The sequence below is a fragment of the Passer montanus genome, unplaced genomic scaffold (assembly GCF_014805655.1).
Source record: "Passer montanus isolate IOZ18808 unplaced genomic scaffold, ASM1480565v1 scaffold61, whole genome shotgun sequence".
NCBI lineage: Eukaryota > Metazoa > Chordata > Aves > Passeriformes > Passeridae > Passer > Passer montanus.
Window position 1 is genome coordinate 87,353 of NW_024371149.1, and position 27,778 is coordinate 115,130.

The 27,778-nt window shown below is 40.1% G+C and overlaps 1 protein-coding gene across 2 annotated transcripts in view; it reads right to left on the reverse strand.

The window, feature by feature from the left end:
* Window positions 1-2,025: 2,025 nt before the first annotated feature.
* LOC120510913 (putative threonine dehydratase) overlaps window positions 2,026-27,778 on the reverse strand; it is a 30,156-nt gene continuing 4,403 nt past the window's right edge. For both annotated transcript variants that reach the window (XM_039727273.1, XM_039727272.1), the window contains exons 2-11: window positions 24,408-24,750; window positions 20,260-20,376; window positions 19,123-19,364; window positions 14,900-15,065; window positions 14,353-14,449; window positions 13,404-13,479; window positions 12,639-12,764; window positions 11,276-11,443; window positions 10,904-10,961; window positions 2,026-3,224 (exon numbers count right to left, since the gene is read on the reverse strand). In XM_039727273.1, the coding sequence (XP_039583207.1) occupies window positions 3,126-3,224; window positions 10,904-10,961; window positions 11,276-11,443; window positions 12,639-12,764; window positions 13,404-13,479; window positions 14,353-14,449; window positions 14,900-15,065; window positions 19,123-19,364; window positions 20,260-20,376; window positions 24,408-24,750 (1,492 nt within the window). In that variant the 3' untranslated portion in view covers window positions 2,026-3,125. The remainder of the gene's footprint in view (window positions 3,225-10,903; window positions 10,962-11,275; window positions 11,444-12,638; window positions 12,765-13,403; window positions 13,480-14,352; window positions 14,450-14,899; window positions 15,066-19,122; window positions 19,365-20,259; window positions 20,377-24,407; window positions 24,751-27,778) is intronic.

Genomic DNA, 27,778 nt, shown 5'->3' on the forward strand with positions numbered 1-27,778 from the left:
ATGTCAATGACAGCTAAAAGAAAAATATTAACTCTGATTTTTTAAAGTGAGGCTGCTGTCACTATCACACGAGAGAATGACAAATCTTTCATTGCTGAGGTGGCATAGCAGAATTTTAATTATTTTTCAAATAAATACATGCTTAGATTTATGTTTTGCTGATTTAACCATTAGTGAAATTTTAAAATAATCATTAAAGGTTTTTTTCAAGGTACACAAGAACAATCTATATAAAAATATTTCTTTAAATAAAACATTCAAACTCACATTATCAGATCTTTGAAATGCCATAGATCTTATTATATTTCATATTATAGTTAATATATTTCATATTATTATAATTCATATAATTCATATATTTCATATTATATTTCATATTATAGTTAATATATTTCATATTATTATAATTCATATAATTCATATATTTCATATTATATTTCATATTATAGTTAATATATTTCATATTATTATAATTCATATAATTCATATATTTCATATTATATTTCATATTATAATTCAAAAAGGAAAAGGTTAGCAGCACAGGTATTTAATTATTCTTTCCAAGCATACATTCATTTAAATGTCTCATTTGTTTTTTTCCCCTTGGAAGATCTTAATTTTTTCTTTTAAGCCAATGAGACTTCAATAAAGGCAATATAGAATGTAAAACACCTCTGGTATTATTATATTCACATAGAAAGTGTTTATTGCTGCAGAGTGATTTACACTTTAAACTATGTTTATACTTAAAACAATAAAAAAACCCCAAACTGCAAATATCATGTTTGACATTTTAAGCACCTTCTGGACATCACGTTCCTTCCCTCCACCCCAAACACATTTCCAAAAATCATATAGTGATTTCAAGTGCATTGATTTTTGGTTGCTCTATCTGCTACATCTTCTTGCCCCAGATTTGTGAAGACTTGCTAAATGCAGTTCCCACTGATAAGGAAAGAAGTTGTTAATGCTCTGAGCTAAAACAACAAAGTCCAGGATAATACAAAATTTTAAACCAAATACCCAGACAGCAGGACCTGTTGGCCACTACTGAGAGCTTTGGTTATAAAGCTCCATTTTCTTCTCATGCAGGTACCTGAGACACCCTCAAAATTTCCTGAGACTTTTACCAGAAAACATGAGAGGGTAGTTAGACCCTTACCAGTAGTGGGTTTTCATCCCCAAAGCTGCTCTTCAATGATGTGGTTCATTTCTCATTCCAATGGAAGTAGCAAGTATATAATATGGACTCTGTAATCTATTTCCATGTAGATTTTTAAACTCTCCTGACAGTGGAGAAAAGAATGGTGTCTGAAAAGACACAGCTGTGATTTACAGGACCAAGGCCTATACCCATCATTCTGGCTGGCAAGAAGGGAACAAAACTAACCATTGGGACATCAATAATTTTTAGTTCCATGTGCAAACCAATATGGTCCTTCCAGAAACAGACCAAATCTGTAAACTATGTTTTTGTCCACCATTTGTCAGACTCTGTACTCCCACTCCCTTGCGAACTACAACAAGAAGGAGCAACAGATTATTTCTTAGAAAAATTCTACTGCAGACAGCCACAGTGCTGCCCTTCTCATCCCATCTTGCCTGTATAAGCTACAGAGAGAGATGGATCATGGAACCACAGAATGGTTTGGGTTGGAAGGCACCTCAAAGACCATTCAGTTCCAACCTCCCTGTCATGGAGTTCTGTTCACTAGACCAGACTGCCCAAAGCCCCAACCAACATGGCCTTGAATCCTTCCAGGGATGGGACATCCATCATTTTCTTGGGCAATCTGTGCCAGAGCCTCACCACCCTCACAGTAAAGCATTTCTTCCTAATGCCTAGTATAAATCTGCTCCCTTTCACTTTAAAGCCTTTGCCCCTTGTCCAGTGCAGCTTTCCTCTTTAGGGGACTGGACTTTTCCTCTTCAATGGGCCCTCTTCAGGTATTGGAAGGTGCTGTAAGGTCTTCCAGAGCTGAAGTTAAATTCTGCCCAAATTAAAAGGCACAACTCTGTGGTGTGCACATTCAGAAGAGGGCCTGAACTTCTCTTATATTTCTTGCCATCCCACTCTGTTATATTATTAGTTGGTCTCTGCCTCTAGTGATAAAAATGGTATTTAGGTCAATGTGTTCTTTGTTAATTGCATTAGCCATGTGCCTAAGACTTAGGCTTCCTCTTCTCCCAGCACTGCCTTTGCCTATTAACATGTGGTCTTTAAATATATGTCACTATTAACAGTGTACTCAATCTGTCAGGTGAGATGGATAGAGCCTGTTTTAGACAGACTAAGATAATCAGTGGAATGCTATTTACAAAATTCACATGGATAGCGAGACCCCTTTTTATATAGAAACACAAGCCAGTTGCTACTTTTCATACTGAGTCTCCAAAAGCAGAGGGAAGAAATATATTTGTGTTCCATTTATGAGCTCTAATCATACTCAATACTTTTTTCAAATTCTGCAAAATATTTTGGAATTTGATTTTGCAAATAGGATCATTTTCCCTTGGGGAAAAAAATATTATATTGGCTTTTATCTTCCAAGGGTTTTTCTGTCTGTGTTTAAATCACCTTCTATTAGCATAATTTTTCCTCACATGGTAGCAAAGACCAGAACATAGTCATGTTCAACCCCACACACCTCCTGAAGCAGATTTAGCAAACAGAAAACTGTTTCTGGCTTGGAAACAGAAAATTTCTCTACTTGTAATGTGGCTAAGTCCAGCAGAAGGAGCTGCATTACTTCAACAATGGGCATCAAAATCAGAAGACCTTTGAGAGGTCTATATTCAGATGTAAAGAGAAATGCCTTCTCCCTGTTTATGGAATATCATTGGGTTCTACAAACTAGCCAAAATCCAGGCAGCCAGCTGATAATGAATTGAGGAATTCCAACACCAGCAGAGACTAAGAGCTCTCTTAGCTAAACTAACGTCTGAGTTGAACTTTTTTTTTTTCTCCCCAAAGACATTTACTACATTTTGAGCAGGAAATAAATATCCTGAAACTATTTGCTAACTGTTCAGCTTTGAAAGACAATATTTGTTGTGAAAGCCTCAAGGCTGGGGCTCTGCAGAGTGCTTGTCAGAGGCCCTCGTGCCCCCCTGCGCTGTGCCCGTCACCGCTCAGTCCAGGCCGCTGTGGGGTAGCGTTCCAGGAGCGCGTTCCTCAGCTGGGCTGTGTGGATCTTGTCTCTGGTCTCCACAGTGCAGATCACCTGGAAAAAGAATTAGGATCATTTCTGATGGGATGGCAGCAATCTCAGACAAAGCCATTTCCAACTTAAACCTAAAATACACTCATAAAAACAATCAGTTCAAAACAAAAACTCTGGCTCTCACATCCGCTGTCTATGCAGGTAAGAGAACTGACATTGCAGACATCTGGGGCTCTTCCAGCCCATCTGCATGACCATAAAACCTTCCAAAACCCTACTTTATTGCCTTCAAAGTTTAAAGAAGACAGGCTGATCCTCTGCTGGCTCTTGGGCAAGGTACCTCTCTGCTCTTGGCCTCTGATGAAGACATCTGTTAGCAGCTCCTCTTTTCCTTTCCCTCTACGTGACATTGCTGCCACCTCACCCACCTCTATCACATTTCTGTATTTCTGGCAAGGATTTGTTCCAGTACCTCCATCCTTCAAGCTTTGTGTATTCTCCTTCTCTTGTCTGTCATGGAGTTATCCCCCAGTTCTTTATAATCTCTGCAGTATTTTGGCTGGTTTCACTTTTCACACACCTTCTCGCTTAATTTTGTTTTTTGTTTGCTTATTGCATCATGTTCAGTTTTCTTTTATGGCTGTTGTACTGCTAAATAAAACAACTTGGGCAAAACCAATCTTGATAGTTTTTTTAAAATTCTTCACTTGCCTCCACAGTTACTATTGAAATCCTGTCATGCAGCCACTAAAGAAAATAACTTCAATGGCATTTTTTCAATTTTTCTATAATCTCTCTTTTTTGCATACTCACATTTCTGCCCTATCATTTGAAAGCCTGGGCACTAGCAAAGATGAGGCACCAAAGTAAAGGCACAGAAGGAAAAGTAGACTTCATAATTTTCAAATACTTCAAACTCCTAACTTCCATTACTGCTAGTCCTGCTGGAATAATCACCGATGCTGAAAGTGCCACATGGGGAAAAGACCTCACAGAAACGTGGAAATCTAGCAAGGAAAGGACCCAAGATGAGTCACAGTGCAGCTACAGAGTTCATTGTAGGAGGCAAATTTACAGAGAGAGAAACAACAAGCCATGATAACCTGATGGTGGGCTGTTCCAGACATGCCCTGTCAAAATGTTCCCATCAGAGCTGCATCCCTTTTAGAAAGCAACTAGGCAAAAAACACTCTAGTTCCTTTACAAGGACATTTCTAAATAAGAACTTTGAAACAATGCTTTCTGGAACTGTCTTAAAATAACAATAAACCTTTAGCAAAACTGTTGAATGAAAATATAAAACACTAACACTCCAAGTTAATCTAAATAGCCATAGCTCACTTAATTAGAAAACTGGCTACAGCTTCCCAAATACCCATCATGAAATAAGCCACAATTCTGATCTGGTCTTGTAATTCTTTGCCTCTTGTGCTGCACATAGTTCTATTTGTTTGGTTCTTTGGAATGCAAATTAGATGTTAATTTCTTTCTTCTTCAAAAAAGTGGGATTTAATCTCAAGAGAAGGACAGTCATAGAGGACAAGAAATAATGAGGAAAGGAGAGAGAACACAATGATTGGGAAAAGTATCTGAGAGCACCATTCCCTGGTTCATGTAAAATCCCTAAAGCTTTGCAATCATATCTTCAAGGGGACACACACATGGAGTCAGTAATTAAAACAACAAGATTTTTCCTCTTCCATAGTAATCATGCTGGTTTTGTCCTGAGTAAATCAATTGCTGCTCCTGAAACCAGTCTGGATGTGACAGATTCAGCCTTGAATGTCTGGTAGCAAGCTGTTGCTCTGCCCTGGGAGCAAGCATGGGGAAGCATTTTGATTTATGGCTAATTATCCTCTCTGCCCTTTCCTTTCTGCTCATGATGGAAACCAGGCAGACCTCACTAGACTGGAGCCAGAGTTGCGAGCAGGTTGGATAAACACTCACTGTCATTTTGTCCTAAGCATGCACAACAACCAGCAGCTGATAAGGGAGATACTATGCTGCAGTGTATCATAAAAGTACTAACAGCAGCAGAAGTGATAAAAAACAACCCCAGCAATTCACCTGATTTTTCACAGTTGTCAAAGAAAGGAACAGAACATTTGGTCCCAGCAGGAGTGAAGAGAGACTGCCCTAGAAATTCACCTGATTTTTCACAGTCATCAAAGAAAGGAACAGAGAACATTTGGTCCCAGCAGGAGTGAAGAGAGACTCACACAACACCTCAGGGCAGCTGCAGATCTCAGCAGCAAGGAAGGCAAGAATTTACTTTCTTGCTTAGAATAAGCCCATTTACACTGCAGGTATACTTTTATAAACTTTCTCTCTTGCTTGCTTCACCTGGGACACATAATTTACACGTGTCCAACAGGGTAACCCTCACATTCACAGGGAGTTTATGAGGTTAAATTTCATGTGGGATGCAGAAGCATCCCAGTACCACTCGCTATAGGAGGTTGCACAGCTATCAATGAGCAAAGTGCCCCAAAATGGTCTTATTTAAGAATAAATAATGGAAGCTATTGCCTGATCTTTCCTGTACAGACAAGGCAGAGGAAATTTTACCTTAAACTTATTTCATACTGATAAGCCCTCAGAACTATACATGGGATTTTTGAACCTGCAGAGCTCTTATTGGCTGTGGGGTCATCTGTGCACAGCACACCTTTCTTTTCTGTGTATCAAAAACCCCACAGACCCACAAATAATAGAATGCATTTTATTAATTTCTCTCCTGCATATAATATCTTTGCTGAATTAATTAATTAAATAATAGTCTGGCCCAGTAAGACCATTAAAATAACCAGATAGACTGATCTTTTATTGTATTTAAAGTTCCATTCCCTGTGACAGGTAATCTAAAGATACGTTCCAGCCAAAGGGTTTAGTCAGCCTGTAAGTTTTTTTCAGAGCAGCATACAAGTTAAAATTAAAGACAGAAGAGATTTCACTGAATATTGATGGCTTGTGGGGCTTATTTAATGACTGGAATTATTGAGGAAATAGGACAAAGGCTAAAAAAGTATTGAAGGAAAAAATTGATTACAAGTTATTGCTGTGCAACACCAAAACCCAGATGCATAAATCTAAATATTCTTAGGAATTAAACTGGCTTCAAAGAGAGGAAATTTCTTAACTTCACAAAAGGAAGAAATTTGCAAAGTTCTGTTCTGAATAGGGTGGGCACCTCTAGCTGCAAGATCTCATAGTGAAAGCATTTTGCCTTTTAGATCATATTTTTCTAGATTTTAAAAATTAATTTGACATGCCTCACAGCTCCCTGATGCCTACTATCTGTAGGATGTGTGTGCAAATAAAAATAGTGGGGGGACATGCTGAGCCAATGTTAGAGAGCAGAGGAAATTTGAGTAGTACTGCTGAATCAAGAGATTTCAGTCTTTTGTCCTTTTCCAGGCTCCGTGTAAAGCTAATCCTAAGTAACTAGTGTAGTTCTTTATGTCTGTGATTCATCATTGAATCTTTGTATCCTGCTTCTTTAATTCTAGAAACCATATTGGTCATCTTAAGCTGTCTTTTTGCATAACTTAGTATTCATGAAACACCACATTTAACAACATTGTAGGTTTGTTTGCTTGAAAGTCATTGGAGTTAAGAGTGAAAACTTGATTTATATACACTGGTTTCCGTTCTGTATTTAGAAAAAGGGGCTTCTTAAAAAAAAATCAGCAACTGGGCAATTGTCTGAATTATTTGGTAAACACCCAGTGTAGATTACTTCACGTTACCGATTATTTGGTAACAGCAGCTCACTTGATGGTTTGGGGATTAGCTGCCAGATTGTCCCCATGGTCAGAGCAAAGGCATGCTTGAGAAAGAGTGCAGCAGCTCTCAGTGGTTGTGCAACCTGAGCCCTTATCTTTTGGCAACTGGGGCATTCAGGTGGGTGAGCACGAGCAGGAACAAGCTGCAGGCACATTACGTAAGGCAGGTAATAACCCAACAGAAACACTCAGACCCTCCCCAGGGCCAGCCTCTCGTTCTCCAGCTGGGCCAGGCTGCCCTGTGCCACAGTCTGCTGTGGATGCCATCAAAGAACATGACCAAATACTTCTGGAGGGCCTCAGAAAAAAATGGAGTGTGGAACTTCCCACTCCCAGTGTCTCCACTTTGCAGCTGGGGAATGGAACATGCAGTGGGCAATGCAAACAGAGCCTTGCCCAGGGTCATGCAGGAAATGCTTTGGGAATGGTAGCATCCTTCTGCACACCTTAGCTGTACAGCTGCCTGCTCCTGTGTATTTTCTTCACAGGTCACTAACAGGCAATATGTTGGCAACTGGGGACTCTAACCCAAAATATTCCCTTCCATCCTTTACAGAATGCAAGTTGGCACAAATGAATTTACTCAAATTGACCAGAGCAGACTACAATAATGTATTGAGTTCTGGCCTGAGGTGAATGAACTGTATGAGAAAAACAGGCACTATACCACACAAAGCCAGGAGTTTCAGCACCACTGGGAGAATGTGTAATGTTACTGAAAAGAAAAGGAAATATTTGATTTATGATTTAACATTTTTGTGCACAGACAGGGGGGGAAAAGTAGTGTTGTGGATGTTCTTTTTATAGCCACTCTCTTCCAAATTCTTCAAAACCACAGCACAGTGAAGCTCCCAAGAGGTCTGAAGTGAACAGACCAGAGAACCCATAATGCCAGACAGGAGGGAGCTCAGAGGGAGCACTGCCACCCACTGAAAAGCTGCTGGGGCAATTCAAGACCTTGCAGAACCCTCTTGAACTTGCCAGTTTGATTATGCTGTAGTTTCAGTGGTGAGAAGACTTTTCTAGAAAATTGATGAGCTCAAGGAAATTTTTTTAAACTAGGTTGCCCGAGTCCAAAAATGATACATTTATTAAGCAGGCAAGATGCTGATCTATTTCATAGCAAAGAATGTCCCTACTTTATTAAGCTGCTTATTGATTTTGCTCATTGACTTCTCTCTGAGCCAATAGTAATATGAAATTAAAGGGACTTAAATGGTTTTGAGGAGGTTTACATATGGAAGCAATTTAAGCGATAAATTGTAGCGATTGAATCTGAGGAATATTACTGATGGAGAACAGAGAAAGTCCACAGAAGCAAGTTGCAGCTTCCTCCCATGAATTGGGTAGTCCTTTAGATATCTGTATCCAGTTAACTGGTGATATCAGATGATTTCATTAGCTCAGATCTTTTTTCTGTCGAGATATTCCCAGGCATCTAACCTCCACAAGCGTAAAATGTGAAGCCTACCAGACTGGTAATTTGTCTGATTTACTAAGTTATCTGTTTCAATATAGGGACTTTGGAAGTAGTCTCCTAACCAGTCAGGTAAGACTGAATTAGGGTGTAGTCCTCTGTGAGAAAGAAATCCAGAATGAGTCAGAAGGGAACAGAATCTAAACTGGAGGTATGGGCAGGCAGAATCCTAAAGAAATTCCCATAACATTCCATGGAACACAAGCAGCTCATCTCTCTACACCACTTCTTACTCTAATATAGATGTATTCTGTCTTTTTTTTTTTTAGTAAAGAAAAACATCTGTTATTTTTGCCAGTAAAATGTTCCAATTTTTTTTTTCAGAAGTATAGTTTGAACATAAAATTTCATTTTAGAAAGTCCTTACTTTTTAATAAATCAGACTATCAGCAAGGATCTTCCCACAGAGTGTTCCAAGTGTGAGGACACACAGATGAACAAACACTAACCCAGGAAGGCATTTCACTACAATGGAAAAAAAACCCAACCAAAGCAGCTCTGTCATCCTGATAAGCAACCAGAAGCCAAACTTCTATCTTTTTATTTAGAAATAAAAGGGTACATCTAAAAGGATGATTAAATACTGAGGCAACAACCTTGACAGGACAGATTTGGTGTTTCAAATCAGCATCTATGCTCGTTGCTCTGTTCTGTCAAACACCTAATCTACATCCACAGTCAAAAGTCCATATTAAAGTCAGAATGAAATGGGTATAGCTGCAATACCTTTCTTGTTATTACTGCCAGTACAGCACAAGGTGGTAATTTTGGCTCTTGACCCAGGTTTAAATTCATGCATTATTTTATGTGTTGTACTTTATATAACAAATGCATAAAACATTTTGATGACACAGGTCTTTGGCTTTTAGAACAACAAAGAAAAAACCAAAACATCCCTCACAGGTATTAGCTTTACTCTGAAAATAGGTATTTTTTCTTGTACCTGGATAGAGCAAATTCATTTTGATGCTTACATATAAACTCTGTATTTTACCCTTTTTGATTACACATGCTTTAATTTTCAAAGAAAGCTTCACAATTCTCTAGATATCACCAGATAGAGCTGCCTGCAGAGGTCTGTACGTCTGGGTCACTGCTCTGTACTTCACATCTAATTATCCAATAGCCTCTCCCAGACTGATTGAAAGCCATCATACAAATCCAATATCCAATTAAATTATTCAGGGATGCAAATTCCTCCCTTCAACCCTTTTGCACAACACTGTCAGATTCTTGAAGTGAAATTACACTGTGTTTAAAGTGCAGAGAATAGTATATGGCATTGTTTTCATTCCAGCCTGTATTTACTGAAAAAAAAGCAAAGCAAACCAACCAAACAAAAAGAAACACCTAAGACAGTAGATGTCATTCGATTTGCTTAATAGCATTAGTAAAAACTACAAGCCTCACTCCATAAAAATGGCATTGAAAACTTTCTAAGATTTACAAGTTTTATTGACTCCAGCCTTCAGTGAAAAGCATTTCCAGAGCTAAGTTAGTCACTCAGAGGGATTTATCCACCTCATGCAGCGAGTGTCACACTATCTCCAAATCAGCCAAAGCAGTGAGCTGTCTTGTCATTATGGCCCACTGCAGAACAATGTGGGTTAAGTCCTAGATGCTTGAGATATTGATGATATCATGTACCATAGTACCTCTGCCTCTTCTTTAAATCTGCAAGTCAAAATATTGAGCAGGCTTTTGCATCCAGGTGGGAAATTAAATTTAAAGGCCAAAATCAATGAACTTCCTTACCCAGTAACATTTCTGCACCCCAATTATGAGCCTGTTTAGCAAAGATCTCTAATTTGACTTAGATCTGGGGTTTCACAAACTAAGGTTGGACCTGGACAGCAATAGCATGAAATCAGTAGGACCACACCTTTGCCAAACCAGTTGAAATAAGAGATGCACCATGAGACAAATGGTTCTTTTAAGAGACACCATTAGCTGATAACACCTCTTCAATGCTTCTGCATCCAATTATCCAATACTCAAAGGAATAAATAAACATAGGCTTTCCTCTGTGCTCTTGAAGGCTAAGAAACAAAACTTGAGTCCCTAGTTTAAAACGAGGATTCCTTAAGAGTAAGGGTGTTCTCTACATTGCTTTGAGACAAACATGTCAGACAATTACAGCCAGCCTACACAGCTGGCTCTTCAAGTTCTGGATGGATGCTGCAGCTTGCTCACCTCCTCCAGCTCCTGCCACACGTGTCAGGAGGGTTCATACCAGCAACAGGGCAATGCAACACCTGGAGTAGTTCACCAGGGTGTTGCAACAGCAAGTAAAACTGGTCCTGTGTTATTTATATGCCTGCTGAGTGTTTGGCAAGAAGCTGTATAACACAGAGGAAATAATCTCTGACACTGTGCACACCCTGTTGGACTTCTTCAACATAGGCATAGAGAGGGAAACAGAATAAACCAGGGGAGGCCAGTACTATTAGAGAAACTGAAATTGCATCTCCTCTTACCTTGACAGTGAAGAGCTCAGATGTCACAAACGTGCGTTCTTGTTTGATATCCAAAACTCTAGATCAAATAAGGGACAAATTAGAGATCACAACAATCCCCTGTCACTGCAAAACAGTTTCTGAAAGTGTTTGGAGAGTAAATATCTTTCCTTCTTTCTGAATAAAATACAGTTCTACAATGCTACAAAGGTGTTTTCAGATTGGAAAAAAAACAAAGGAAATAAAAACTTTTCTGCAATATAACAAGAAAAAACCTTTGATTAATTAATTACTTACAGACTTGGCTTCAAAGATGTTTGGAAACACTTCCTAATCTTTAATAATCTTTGTGCTAGTCTCTGATTATATTTCCCAACTGTTAGTCTAATTTACCTTGCTTCCTCCCGAGCCAAAATCTCCAGTAGCTTTGACATGTCTCCTGGGCAGTCAGAAATCACAAGGGAAAATCTGCACACTCTGTTATCCAGGGTCAGGGCACGAGATATGCACTGTTGCAGCAAATGTAATTCCAGGTTTCCACTACATATAACAACTGCCACTCTGAAAACAGACAGGAAAATAAGAGTTTTGATTAGCACTTGCCTGTGCAAAGGAACTATAAATCAGAAAGACTATGCCAATATCAGCCTGCTAGAACTTCCCCTCAATAAGTATTACAGATGAGAGGGCTCCTGCCTCAGCATCCATTGTGAGCAGGTAGGAGAGGCCTAGAATTAGTTGGTCTGAAATGTTGTTTTCATTTCTACATTTCCTGTAGATTTGAGTTTTGTTAGAGATAATTAGCTGGACCACTGTAGGTCTAGGTTTCAAGTTTTAAGAATTTGACATAATTCTCACCTGGAAGTCCTAAGTTTCAGCCTCTTACTGATACACAAAATTTATGTTCAAGGCTTTCTGTAACCATTGATTAAATTGATCACAACCTTGAAAAATGAGTGCAGAAATGTTTGAAGTGCAAGTGAAGAGCCATGTGATTGGTCTATGAAAATCTCTCTCTGCAGAGTCAAACCAAACCTCTTTGCATTTTTCCTTTTATTGTAGCTGTACTAAAATATCTTGCTGCTCTGTGTGTACTGTCAACCTCTTCTGAAGAATTGTCTCAGCAGTATTTTAGTGTACAATTCTGTGCACTAGAGATTTTATTTTGTCTTGAGGGCATTATGTTTAAATACATTCTGGACTATGACCTGAGCCAAGGCTCAATCCACTTAAGTGCTGAGTCCTCAAGCTGAGGGGCAAGGCAGCACTTGGCCACATGTTGAACACTAAGCACAAGGATAATCCCTCTGATTTTGTGGACAGTTCTCAGGACTGGGAGGCAGGTGCCACTGGGTCACTGCAGCAGACAGCCCAGCTCCTGTCCCACCACAGACAGGGCTGGATTCCACAAGTGGGGCAAGAGGAGACAACAGGCTGACAAGAGCAGGACACTGTCCTGGTAGGTGCAATGATGCCTCGTGGAGATGTAACTGCCTTTCCCCAAAATATCTGAACTGAGGAAAGGGACAAGGTGTGTCAGGTCTCCAGGCTGGCATTTGTCTGATTCAGCACAATCTTACCACTAGTGACCAGTCCAGTCAGTCTGAAATTTCTGCCACCAATGAGCCCCTTGGCAGTTCAGGGGCAGGAACTGCCTGGTCGCCCACAGAACAAGTAGATTTTCATAATTTCCTAGAACCAAGGTGCTCAGTCCTATGTTTTTGCCACAGTTCCCCGTTTGCAATAGCTGCTGTACCTTTTACCCTTCAACTCAGGCAGCTTCCCTGCCACCAGTGCTGCAAGGCCAATGGCCCCTTCTGCATCAACCGTGGCTCGCTCGTACTCCAGCAGTCTCAGCATTGAAATGAGGATGTCCTCCTCCCTGAAAGCAAGAGACTTGGGTCAAAACAAATCAAAAGAGTTCCCAAAAGCAGAAGATAATGCATTTATGGGTAACTGGGTTCTTGCCATGCACCCAGATACATGTGATCCCAAGGTGGTGTTACAGAATGCTGTGCTGCTGGGGGTGAATGCACATCTCAGACTCATTACTAACTGAAAGACAGGATGGCTTGTTCACGAGAAGTATTACCTAAATCCTAGTAGTAAGTATATTCCACAAATGCGGCCTTTTTGTGAAGATTTAGAAGAGGTTTGTCAAGGACTGTTGTTCTGGTGCTATAGAACACAAGTGTTTTACGCCCTGAGCGTGACCAGGTAGTGCTGGCAGGTGAAATTTTGGCCAAAGGGTGAGTTTGGACAATACTTTTACTCCTATCACTTCGTTTTAGGTAGTCCTGTGAGGAGCTGGGAGTTGGACTTGATAATCCTTCATGGATCTCTTCCACTTTGAGATATTCTGTGATTTTTATGGTTTGTGGGTCTGGGTTCAAAGTCTTCAGTGCCCCTCTTGGAAGGAAAGGTACCCACATCCCCACAGTACCCCTGTCTGCACATTGCATTTTTCATATACAAAAACATGCATTCAGTATTATTCATGTCACTGTTTTTCTTCACCTACCTCACAGCAACAACTTTATCCACAAGCTTCCCAGTCAGCTGCAAAGAATTGCTGCCAAAGCAAACTCCACTCACATCTGCAGATTTCAAAAGACAAAAATATGAAGTTGGCTGCTTCAGACATATTCAAGATTTTTTTAGAGTCCTGGCTGGTTTTTGCCCTTAATGAGTGCAGCACACTGCTGTTACATGACCTTAAGTTGCTTGATTTTTTTCATGTGACAGAAATGTGTTTGGCAATGAAAGACCAAACCTCACAAGAAGATTTTGCCATTTTGGACCCCTTCAAGAAACTTCTGATACTTCACTGGTATTGTTGCAGTGTGGGAGTGACCCTGCAGCCCAGTGCTTTTCACTGCTCAATGAGGATTGAAGGAGAGGAGACCTAAACATGGCACTGGGCTTGTTAACTCCAGCAGGACAGCTGGCTAAGAGTGCAGACACAGGCAGAGGTAACCAAGAGAAATTAGAAGCTTCTTACAAAACTCCCATTTAATCCAAAACATACACAGATTTGAACATCAGGCAAGCAGGATGTTCTTAAATTGCTTAACAGATGAGGTTTTTTGAGCAAATCAACTCTACCATTTATAAACACTTTTGTTCTGAGAACAGTTGTGTCTAAATATTTAAGCACTGCATCGTTTTCCTGCCTTTTCCACACGAGCTTTCCCATTGACTTCACTGGTTTAGATGCTGTGTGTGAGCACAATGTTCAGACAAATACTCTCATATTTCTAAGTATTCATGTACACTGGAAATAATATTTTACCCCATCATGGTGTGGGGGAAAATGCGACAGAAGTTGCTCTTACAGCTTGAACTAAATTCTGACTCTTCAGAGAACTCCTTAAAAATATGTTTGAACTGAAATAATGAGAAAATAATATAGTTGGAGAAACCTGTTACAACCTTTATTTTACCTCCAAAAGAATATTGCATTTTCTCACCTCCATAGAAGTGATGATTGTTGCAGGCCTGATCATCATTTGGGTGGCCAGCTTTTAAGGACTGTTGCAATACTGGGAAACTTTCAGATTCAACTCCCTGAGGAAGAGAGATGTCGTCACTTTTTTATTGAACCAGTTGTAACAGAAGTTGCCACCAAAGTAGACAGCAAAATCTACAGAAAGTTCCTGTTCAAATTAACAATTAATTTCAAGTGGCAAAACAACTGTGCTACCACTAAACTTATTCTATGGCTTACTTAGGACCAAACTTTTCCAGTAAGAACTTATTTCAAAACACAGAACTGGATTTTATTTGCTTAGGAAAAGTCTTCCCACACTTTTCTCTTAAATCCAGCCAAACAGCCAAAGGACAGGAACTTCCTTGGTTCTTACAGGGTCTTCTCTGAGGCAAAGCCCATGGGATCAGATAGTTCCTGTCCCCAGCACAGGCAGTCTCTGCAAGTGTCACTAGATACCAGTGTCTTTTGTAAACAGCTGTGGTGAAAACCACGCAAACACAAAGCTTAATAGGTGAAAGGCAACTTACAATTACAGAAATATGTGGGTTGAGGTGTTTGAGTGCAGCAGCTGACCCTGCCAGCAAGCCACAGTGGCCTCCTGCAGGGAAAATCACCGCGTCCAGCTTTGGCACCTGCTCGTACATCTCCAGCCCCACGGTTCCCAGGCCTGACAGGTACACAGCACTGTCCTCCCTGGGGGAAGGAGGGCAACATCAGCACAGGTCACAGTTCTCAGTGCTGTAATAATAATTCCATCTACTACTTTCAAGACATTGTTCAGCAGAAAAAGATAAATCTGAGAGTAAATCAGCAGCACATGAGGGGAGGAGGTGAAGAAACAGGATGGTGCCATCAGGTGGATCACAGCATCCTGCTGCCTACTGAGAGAAAACTTGTGCTATAGACAAGCCCCTCAATCTTCAGATGAAGAGCACTTAACTCCCATTGTTATCAGGGGTTTACAGAACTGGCAGGGAGAAGTCATATTTCCATTGCCAGCACTACCTTCAGCTTCATAAATTTTAAATGCTGCAGTCTAAACTACAAGCAAAGTCTCAAAAAGAAATCCTCTCTTTACTTATCAGTGGATTTAGTGTTTGTGGTGAATGGAAATTTTCATGAGAAATGAGCAGTGTGTTCAGCCTCACAAATATCAAAGAGATTGCTAGGGTTGTCTTTCTACAGTCCAGGGCCAAGATCTGATACCTTTGCATTAAGCAAAGCATTTAGTCATGCCAAAATATTTACTGGTAAAATACTTTAAGGCAAATGTAGTAAAAATAATATGGACAAGCAGCACAAAAAATCAAAGAAAACTCCACTACACAGTCATGACTGACTTGGATCTATTTCTAAAAGCTGGTTTGCATTTTATTTACAAATTAGTAATGATGTAAATGTAGAACTACATGTAAGAAAATAAATATGAGCTCTCTGAATATTCTGCTTTTTCTAGCAAACAGAACTGTAGATCCAATGGCTGTACTTGATTTACTTGACCCAAGGATGTTTGGGTACTGGGAAACTGTTTTTATTACTGTACCTGTCAGACAGGCACAGAGAGGCTCAGTGTAGGAGCACAAAATTCCTGCAAGGAGGAGACCAAGGCTCTTGAGAAGTTACCTCACATATATATCAAGACACAGAAAATTCTTCAGGACAAAGAAGAAGGATACACAAGAAAGGATACAATTAATGAACTTCCACTCCTGCAGCACAGCCAAAGACAAAGGCAAGAAATCATAGTGGAATGAGTAACTGTATGCCTGTATTTACTGTCTCCATCAAGATACTGATGGAGCTCTCTCTTCCCCCTTATATGTGACAAAACGTATCACTGGCCTCCTGAACAATTCTGTAGACTTTTTCTCAAATAAGATTCAGATCCAAGTTTGTAGAGCTACCCCTGCCATAGTAACATGGGATACAAGGGGACCTGCAAAAATGAGTGAAGGCTTGGGATATTCAGTGAAGGAATAAAGCCTCTCTAGCAACTGAAAACTGTCCAAATGAGACTGCTCTGAGCACAGACAGTTATTAGCAATTTGAGTCAATAATTCAGATCATTATGTTTTACCTGCTAACATCCTGTTGAAACATCAGTTCTCTGATCAGCCATCAGCTTTTATAAGAAAATAGGTGATTTTCTTTGCATTGTGACTGATAACTTTTGCTTTTTGAAAGTAAAAAATATATCATATGCCATTGAGGCAAAATGAAAGAAGAGGGCAGATAAATCTAAAGACTGTAGAGTGAAACAAGCATTTTTGAGCCCAAGCTAGAAACTTGGACATTTGCCTTCTGAAATGTGTGGTACACCAGCAGTCAAAGATGGGCTGTCAGGCTTTAGTGTTCCAATGCAGTTTTGGTGTGGCAGCTAGAAGGCTCTGCTCCTATCTGTTCCTAGTAAAGAACTCAGAGTCTGTTGGATAGAGCAACAGCCTAACCAGATCAGAAATAATCAGGTTTGATCAGCATTTAGATATGGAGTTACACAAGAAAAAACTGGGTTCTCAAGGATGGAAGGTGTGTAATTCCACCTGCAGCACTCTTTCCTCCCTGATTCACAAAGGAATGCTTCTCATAGCCTCACAGAGGTACTGAGTTAGTTATTGGCAATAGTCACATTGCATTTATAATGAGGTCCTGAGCCCCTAGAGTTAGTAAACAATTTCATGGCACCTAGGCAGCAATTAGGCAGACGAAATGATTGAATTCCAATCTGAAAAATCACATTTCCTTCCTGGGATTCCCCAGGAAGTTGCAACTGAGTAAAAAGTGTCCTTCCTTCATCTATTTGAATTCTTGCATGATCATTTTCATGACACAGTATTTTAATTGCACTCAAGCAATGGGAAGAGCTGACAGTGACACACCCAGCTGCAGGGCATCACTCCTGCAGGCACAGCCCAACCCAGTCACGTAGGGTCTGCTTCAGGAAGGGCAGAAGGAATTCCTGGGTGAGGACAGCCAGAGACCAAATTGCTAGGGATTGTATCCAAGCTAGAATTAAACTGAAATACAGTGACATTTTGGAAGTTCCGTTCTAACACTTGGAAGCTCAGCTGGTATTTTACAAACAGCTTTGGCAAGTGACAAGAATGTGTGTCAGACCCACACTGGAGAAGACTGGCTATCCATAAAGGCATACATTACACTGGGAAATCTTTTCAGGTCTACACCTAACAAAGTATTTTTCATATATTTCCCATGATGAAAAGCCTTACAACTGAAGTGGGGGGTTTCTTCCTTTTCCAGTAAAAAATTGCATCTGTGGGGTTTTAATTAAACAGAGTCACAGATTAAACAACTTGTTTCTTGTAACCTGAAACCTGAAATAAATCAGAGTGCTTTAATATTATGAATGGTAGTGTGTACATTTAGAGTTCCTCAGTGTTGGATGCTGAAGTTCTACATATGCATTGTCCCTGGAGCTTCATGAATCTGGAGAATATCTACCTTATGCAACTTAAATCATTATTTAGGGATGAGGGGAAGATTAAACATCAAATTACAATAAAATAGTTTAGTTCTTTTGTGTGAACGTGATAGTTGATGCAAGCTAGCTGGAGGTTAACACATCAATTGAAAGATGGCTGACAGAAATTTGAGAATCACCAAATTATGGAAAACTGTGGTTTAGAAGTGTTTAAAATTCACTGGGATTCGGGGCACCTCATTCCCCACTGAAAATCCCAGTCTGGGACAAGACTCTGCCCATGGTGGCAGACCAGGCCCAGGAACCAGCCCTGTGTGTCACTGGCTGCTGCAGAGCTAACAGAGGAGTTGAACAACACAGTTTGTAGTATTGCCTTCCCAATACACCAGCTGGGACAGAAGTGAGGACTTGCTCATTCTGGCATCTTCTACCCAGGCACCATGACTGTGTTTGAGGCAGCAGTGCCTGGGAGCTGGAGGGGAATGGGCACTCCCTGCAGGAGACACCATACAAACACCAGGAGTGGGATGAAACCTGCACAGAAGCAGCAATGGTAGGGGGACAATAACATTCCAGCTTAGGCTATCAGAGGGACCACTGTTAATGATTCACCCCTCTGTGCTTTTGGAAATCTTTCCTGAAGAAAGGTTAAAAAAGAAAAGGGGAGGGAGGGGGGAGGAGAATGCATAAGAGGCTACAGAGATTAAAGAGAAATGGGAAAATATATGAGTTCTAAGTGTTTTTGCCTGTCTTACCTATATTTTTGTTACATCTGCCTTGTCCAGTGACCTCAAATAGTTCAAATTTAGATTTATGCTCATCCTTAGCTACTTTAAGTGTATCCCTGAAGTAGTCTCATCTTTTTTTCAGGGCAGTATCAGTTTTGTTCCTCACACCAGATATGTGAAAATCTTAGAGCTTTAACCTTCTCTTGCTCCACACCATCCCACTGAACCGTTTGCATTAACGATTGACTGTTACCCTCCTAACTTCAGAGGACCAGGAATGAACACTAGCCTAAATGCTTTCTGACAGAGTTACTAAAGAATTAAACTATAGCCACCATCATATCAGCCGATAGAAATCACAGAGTTTGTCTAATTTAGGGGCAGAGAAGAGTGTTTCATCTTGGTCTCCATCCCCAGCTGCTACAGAAAGAATGATTTGTGCCTGGGAATGTGTAACTGTCCACATTCCAGGTAAGAGGAGCGTGTGGATGAGCTGTGATAACATTTTAATGAAACTAATTGTTTTTGCAGAGCTGTGCAGGGGTCTAATCAGATCCCTCTCATGTGCCTGGCTCTCACTCACTCTTCCAGGTAGAGGTAGCCGTTCTCCTGGGCCAGCCTGCGGGCGTGCACCTGGGAATCCTTGGCAGTGGTGCCGTAGGAGATGACCATGGCACCGTAGTCGCGGCACATCCTGACCCTGGCCGGAGCCGTGCTGGTGGACAGGATGACAAACACGGGAACACGGAGCTCTGAGGCGTGGTAAGCAACAGCCATGGAAAAGTTACTGTCCGAAGCCACGATCACCCCTTTTCTTTGCTGCTCCTGAAAAACAGGGTTGTTATTGCACACTAGACAGTGTCACATAGCTGTCCCACATGATCCTGGATCATTCTGATGATCTGGCTTCCTTTACTCCCTTTACTAGCTGATTGAATTGTGATATTATGGCACACTATATGCATGGTTAGTGTGATCTCAGGATTTACACGCAAAGCTAAAGCAGCACAAGATCAATCCCTGTGCTCGCACTCCTCTGGGTTCGATTCTTGTTCCATGGGAAAGAGCTGAAAAACTCCAACTGATCACAGAAGAGCTGATATATTTCTGCTCTGCCTGTTTTAAATTATTTTATTTCAGGCTTCCTTTTAACAAAAGATTTCATTTATATTATTGCGAAAGGCAGCAATAACCACTGCTCTGGGCTGCTGTCTCATGCCTACTATAACAATTATTACTGCAGAGATTCCTATGACAAAGGTAATAACCTCCTATGACAAATGATAAACAAGCTATTCATGTAAGAAAACTGAAATTCATTACAAAATCAATCGGTGATCTAGATCTTTGTCATCATACATTGTCATTGTTCACTTCAATTTCATCATCACTCATCAGTTTGGTGGTTTCAACATATCAGAACTACAGCACACAAAAAACCATTTGTATCTTAATGCCACAGAAAAATGCTGATGTTTCCATTTTGCAAGCTTTTGTTTCAAACATTAAGAATTTCACCATCAGATTAGCCAATTGTAAATAAAGTAGTATTTTACATTCAGACCTATCTCTGTTCACATGCTGTGGTCAGTATGATGATTCCAAAGACAAGAAACACTGTGATTCCACAGAGATTAGAGGTAAATTTATCTTCAGCTCTGCTCCATTTTCATGAAGCAGAACGACTCTACTTCTTTTGAATGCTGACATTTTGGTATACCTGAGGCAATGACATCAGAAGGTAAAGCACACCTCGTTCCTTCACAGACCCTGTGTACTGCAGGAACTCCTTCTTCAGGTAGATGTCCATTCCATACAGCTTGGATAGCCTAGAATACTGGAGTAGATAAATAATATTATGTCAGTATATCTACTATTAACAAAAGTCTTCCATACCCTATCAGCTGCCTGCTGAGGCTTGAATTCTACTCCTATATATGAGCTCTAAAAAGCAAAATTCACCTTCTGCTTCTTCATTTACAACAGTGTGTTATTACCTACCAGGTCCTCGTGCTTTATGGAAGTGATTTTCAAACTCACAGCAGTGAAATATGGACCACATGCCATTAACAACTCTGAAAATAGCACTTGCTTTGGATCTTACTGTTCAAACACAGGCATAAAAATACATATTTTCAATTTTCTCAAAACCCATGCTTCCAGCATTTGCCAGAGCTGGATACCCCATTATGGCTTCTGCCACCGATTCTCTGCAATAGTGTTGTCTATTTTGCATCCTAAGGCCAGTAGAATACTAGTAAAGACATTTCTTACTCAAACAAAAATGGAAACAATAAAAAACAATTTTCCAGGACTGCAAGTGTAAGCAGCAGCTGTTTGGAAAAGCTTAGTGTTTGGAACAGAAATTATGCCAGAACTGAGGGGAATTAGCAAGCACATCACATGTGATGCAGTGCCCAAGTGCATGATTTTTAAAAATTTTAAATGGCAAATATTTGTTAAGCTTTATAATAAGACACTCCCAGCATGTATCAACATATTAATTTCCTATTACCATATTCATTAAACCCAGAGTTTTACACAAGATCACTTGTGAAATAGAGCTGCAGTAAGCCTGTGGGTGCCAGCTCCCCAGGCTTATTGCAGCTCTATTTCAGAATTGGCTCCATCACCTCTATTGTCTGCCAAAGCAAATGAGGCCCTGGTGATTTAGGGGATCAAGTCCTCATTTAAGATAAATCATGAAGTGAGACAGATCCAAAACCAGCATGACAAAATATTTATCTTAAGCAATATCTGGCGGTGTCATACATACAATGTATACTACACAGTAATATGCACTGACACGGTTTTCAGATTGCAGGACTTCCCAAGTGAATTTATATAAACTAAGTATATCTGAATCAGACACTTGCTTTAAAGTATGCAGTTAAACTACACGTTTCAGGTGAACGTTTCAAGGCTTTTTAGTGGATTTCTAAGCATATGTTTAAGTTCCTCACCCATAGGTGGGGCCAGATTCTCTATTTTGCCTCTGAAAGTCCTGACATAGGAGCTACCACTTGCTGCTCCTTTGCAAATCTGGCTGCAGAAACTGAAACAATGGAAAGTGCTTAGCACACTAATAGGATAATAGTTTATATCCTAAACATCCTAATCTATGGAGAATGCCTATGCAAAACAGAACAAGAACACCAAAGAAGAAATGCTACTAGTACTCCACATATCATTCTTGTTTTTTGTAGAGAATCTTGGATTCTAGAGTGAGCAATCAGAAAAAGGATTTAAGGAGATGTATCCTGTGCATAATAAAGTTGCTAAGTCTCCTACATTTAAAACTGTGTCCTTAAGTCACTCTTTCCCACAGGGGTGGTGTACTTTAGATTGATATTTATCTTTAATCTTGATCATCAGGATTCTAATTCTTTAGGTTATCCTTTCTGTCTTCCTTTAACTGAGGATTTTTTCACAGAGCCTAAATATAGCAACTACTTCTAGCAAAGCAGGCATCAGTGCTATTTGCAGTTGAACTGACCTGATGTGTGACCTCCTAAGACACATTGAACCAGCCTGTAAGATTTCCTTTTAGTCACTCCGATCTCATCTAAGGACTACAGATACCACATCTAAGGTACAGCACACAGCACAGCCTCCCTCTGGCATCCACAAAGCTAACACAACACAACCCTTACAGCTCCTTCATCAGCAGCCAAACCAGGTGCCCAGCTTGATGTCAGTTCCTAGTTTTCTTATGCTCACTACCTCTTGGACATGTTACAATTCATTCATGATGCCATATCTCAGCCCCAGGGCAATCTCCTACCTAAGGAACCAGGATGCTCTGTCCATGGTTTTACCTGCAGATTAGGAATCACCCTATGCAAAATGTTTCTCCCTTCAATTAACTAAATGTATTATAGTCACACTCACTTTTTTTAGTCTAAACAAATATCCTTGAAAGGGGCTCTTGCCTCTACATGATGAGTTAAAATAAAGCTTTCCTGTGTTTTTCATGACACCACTCTGTGCTTTTGAAACAGTGCATGAAATGCACTAATAACTTCTGCAGGAACATTACTTTGAATAACAACAGTCATGGGCTATTTTCACAGTAAAATATACAGGTTTTTATTTGGGTATAGGCTTTCCACTTTCAGATAATTTTAAAAGCATAGTTCATTATAAAAAGACTAAAGAAAGTGAGACTGTTTAGTTTGAAACAGTAAATGCAGAAAGGGGATACAACTGGTTTGCATAAATCTGCCAGGGACAACTAGGAGAAAGGAGCTATTTAAGTAAAGGGGTGTCATGGTTTAACCTCAACTGGCAACTAAATATCATCCTACCACTTGCTCATTTCCCCACTCCTCTGTTCTGGGGGAGATGAGAATTGGAAGAGTAAAAGTGAGACATCTCATGGGTTGGGATAAGAACAATTAGTAAGAATAAATAAAAAAAATAAATAACAACAATATAATTAAAAGGAAAATAACAAAGATAAATAAGTAAGACCCAAGAAGGACAGCTTATGCAATTGAAAACAATTGCTCACCAACAACCAGCCGATGACCAGCCAGGCCCTGAGCCACAGGCCCCCAGCCAACTTTCCCCCTAATTTTATTGCTGAGCAAGGTGTCATATAGTACAGGATGTCTCTTTGGTCAGCTGGGGTCAGCAGCTCCAGCTGTCTCCCCTCCCAACTCCTTGTACATCCCCAGTCCTTTCACTGTGGGATGGAATGAGGAAGAGAAAACACCTTGACTCTGTGAAGAGCTGCTCAGTAGTAACAAAACCATCTCTCTCTCATCAACAATATTTTCATCACAAATCCAAAACACAGCCCCATACCAGCTACTGTGAAGAAATGTAACCTTAGCCAAAACTTCCCTGCAGTCCTTAGCCAAATCTTTTGTGCCACCTTACAGCCCCAGTCTTGTTCCTTGTCCTTTGACACGACACACTTCTTCAGTAATGTGCTACAAAAAGCACAGCTGTCCTTATTTTGGGACTGCTAGGCTAAGAAACCCACACTGGAATTAGTTATGATGCCTCTGGATCAGCAGGCATCATATGGGAACAAGGACAACTTTGAGGACCCAACCACTTCACTCCAGGGACTGCTAACCCCAAGCAGATTGCAAGGTTCTTACCCTGTGCATGCCAGAAAAACAATCCACAAGGATTCACTGAGAGTTTGATTTGGGACTGCTGCCAAATTCCTTTGGCAATTCCTAGCAAAGACATTCTTTTCACCCACGGAAAGGAAAAGAGATTACCCAGAGAACCCAGAGTAGCCTGCTTGAAGAGCTCCCAATGGTAGAAAAACACTATGAAAAAGTACAGAAATACAGTACATCTTGCCATTGTACTTCTCTCTCAGACCTTGTACATGGATGGGGGTATCTCATGGATGGGGATTTGTGTGCATCCTTATTTTGCTGAAGACACCTCTGGCAGAAATACCTGGTTACAGAACATATCCAGCCCTTCCTGGTTGGCCTGACTCAGAAGGCAAATCTGTACCTTCAAACCCTCCAAATATGAGGGGGTTCCACACCAGACCCTCCCACAAGAGTGCTTACCCAAACACTCCTAGTCTGCCACCTCCAACTCAGGTTCCTTATAGCAGGAGTTTTTCACTGGGAGCATAATACCACATTAAGTCTATGCCTAATGTGGTTTATCCTTTGTTTACAGGTCACTGCAATCTTTGAGGATTTAGGTTAGTGTAAACAGATAAGAAGAAAATTATTATTGACAGTTAAATACAATTAATATGAACATGACTCTTCTCACACGGATCTATCTGCTGCAATTCACACATACTCTTTCTTCATTTCTGACCAACTTTCATAAGGAAAATGAAAACAAACATTGAGAGAATGCAAAACCATAAAGATTCCCTACCATGCAGGGGGTTTTCTGAACACCACACTGGATTTTGAAGGCTGCTGCACTAATGTCTTCAAATCGAATCAGCCTGTTACAGCTTGCCAGGCTGGTCCTACTACTTGGCTGAGGGATGCAGGAAAGGGCATCCCTAAGTAACTCCTCATTTCGGCTCACTATCTTCATTTCCCAGGTCTTCACATCCCCGTTCAGGTAATCCTCCTCACCAAAATCCTTCAGTCTCTCGGGGTTGATAGAGGGTGGCTTCTGCCCAATAAGGCCATTTCTTACAGGGACATCCTTACAGCAGTGAAGATCACAAACTGCTGGGATGTCTTGTTTCTTTATTTTATTGTCATCCCTGAAAATAAATAAAAGAAACATGTTAGAAAGGCTTGGATGATTAAAAGCTTGATATTTAGCATTTTAGAAGGATGCACATGTCAGTTGCTCTTTGCAAGCCTCAAACAGACAGAGTGAGTTGCTGCTGACCCACCTGTAGGTGCACTGAAAGATACTGCAACCTTCCAGCAGTTAGAAAAGCCACAAATAACCCAACATGTGGGCCAACTGTGCAACTGTCCTACACAAGAAAATAAGAAATATATAATCTGTGCTGTCTAGACAGCAAGCCCTTCCTTAGTACTCAGTATTCAACCGGCAATGATTCTAGTTCAGTGCTTCCAAAGATCTTGGAATAAATGGAGTTATATTTTCCATACACAGTTCTATCTTTTTCAAAAAGGGCAAGGAGCTGCTGCAGACCATTCCCATAAACTATTAATAGTAGCAGTGGCAGTAACAAATGCCACTACATTGTACACAAGAGTTCTGCTCTCTGCCCTTGCATACTTGCACAGTGCACTCTTGACAGCCATCAACTGCCTCATGAGGGGAAAAAATTACTGTGATAAGGTTTAATAATTATATCTTCCTACACAGCGAAAGAATTAGGTCTTCTGATCAGTGGATTTACATTTCATGGGTAGATATCTGGGTAGATATGACAGAAATGTGATGGCAAAATCTTCTTCCCCAAGAAATATAGGAGAGACAGCACTGCTAGAAAAAATTGCTGGATTTGCTACCTTCAGCTGCCTGATTCTCTGGTCCACAGCATTCAGTCCACAAGGAACACTGTACTGTAGTGCAGGATTTTGCAGTCCTACCAACAGATAAATGCAAAGCTTCTAGGAATTCTTGGAATTTGGAGATTATTATGGGGAAAGGGAGCATTAAGCAGAAGACCAGTGATTTGGAAAAGAGCTGATACCACCCCTGGTTTGTGGCTGTGATTAGACAGATGGTATGAGCTCCTCTACATGACTCACTATTAATCTATTTGGTGGAAATGGTTTTCTAAAAACAAACATGTTAATGCTGGAATCTCTGACATAATTTATCTCCAACAAAAAATATTTACCTTTTTCCTAAAATAATTTGGGTCTAAGTTTTGCAGCTATCCATCAAGAGGACTAACTATAGCACATTTAACAGCAGTGATCAACACCATAATATGCTTTGCAGCAACTTCCAAAAGAATTTTAAAATATTTAGAAACAGATGTTTTTTGAGCAATTGCCCACTTTGGGCAGTATCATCGAGTTCCTTAATGGCATCAATAATCTGTGCCAGTAGCTCTGGTTCCTATTACACTTCCAGTTTTTCCACTGAGGAATTCACATAACAATATGGGTAACATAAAATTTATTATTGTTAGAATCGAGTAATATACCATAGCATCAAACATTCTGTATATCTTCACAGGAGAAAATTTTTGTAGCAAGATCTTCTCTCTCTAAAAGTAATGAGAACATTAATTTTCTAAGATAAATATATACACATTTGTAACCTCTTTATGTTGAAACTTGTGATCTAAAGTATTTTCCCAATACTGTATTTTAAAGCTGATACAGCCTAACTACCATGCATTCTGCTTTCAAATCAAGTAACTTATCAAGGAGCTCTGCTCTATCTCTGCTCCATTGGGGTTAGACAGCTGGAACACTTCATAAAGATGTTAAGCTTCCAGTGTTAGCTAGGGTGCACATTAGTCTGCTTAATGCAAAGCTGAGAACCAGATCAGACTGCCTGCCTGTGAACTTGTTACAGCTCAGCCCCCCAAAAACAACAGCAGCAGCATCCAAGAGGCCACAGCACTGGTAGAGTTCATTCCATACCCCTCCCTTCCAAAAAAATATTTTCCTTATCACAGACTCCCAAACCACTCCAAAAGGAAGGACAGATATGTCCTGTATCTGAACATAGTGTCTAAAATGTTTAGCAAGCTTTAGCAATGAATTATGTTCTTACACTGGAAATGGTTTAAAGGGCTCCATGTCGGGTAAAAACATAGGCAGATAAAAATTTTGTGAATTTATGGGTCAAATTTTTTTACTAACTGGCATTTGAGATGGAAGAACAATTCTCATTTTTCATAGCATCTGTTGGAATCAAAATGTCTACAAAAAGACCCAGCCAGAGATGACCACAGGAAGTTTATCAATGAAGCAGGATTCTGTGAAAAAGTACAAGTGCATGGCAATGCCTCATCACATTAGTGCTATCACATATTTGTATCTGCAAATAGACTGAATTATTACCATCTCAATATTTAATATGAAAAGTATCATACATTTACATCTGAAAAGTCAGCAGCCTCTTCATCAAGGGGATATAATTCTATTGCACATACATGTATTGTGTGTATTTATTTCAGAATAACTTTGATTCTTCTTCTACACCCACATGTCTCACTTATATTAGAGAATGACATTTCCCATATTGAGTCCACCTGGATGTGCCACAGACCCTCCTAGAGCTCTCAAACTCCCAAGGTAAACAGTGGGCTGAGGTTTGATCACATATCACAAATGGGCAACTAATGGCCCTGTTGGGTCAAAAGCATTTCTTGCCTCAAAAGCATTCCACATGCTTGGCAGAGATCTAGATGGATTTCTTTTACAGGAACAGCCAAAGCAGGCAGCAAAACATGCAAGTGCTCACAAAAACACAGCATGTGACTTCTCAAGCACAGTCACAAAATACAGCCCCTACTCCAGCAGCCATGTCCACCAGATGAAGATCTGAGCCAATATAAACCTAAAACTCAGCATTATAAAGCACTGCTCCTTTCAAATGGAGCTTTTCCTTTTTTGGAGCTTGTCACAAGTTTTCATTAAAAGGTCTGTTTATTTCCAGACATAAAACAAATACCCAGCTGGCAAACTTTGTTACATGGTTATAAATTACAACATTTTACCTTTAATGTGATTAGTAAAAGCAAACAAGAAAATACAGTTTATAAACCTACTTTTTCCAGAACAGCTGCTCAGCATAACTGGAAAAAAAAGAGAAGATCCATATGCAGACTTTCCGTAAACAATTAA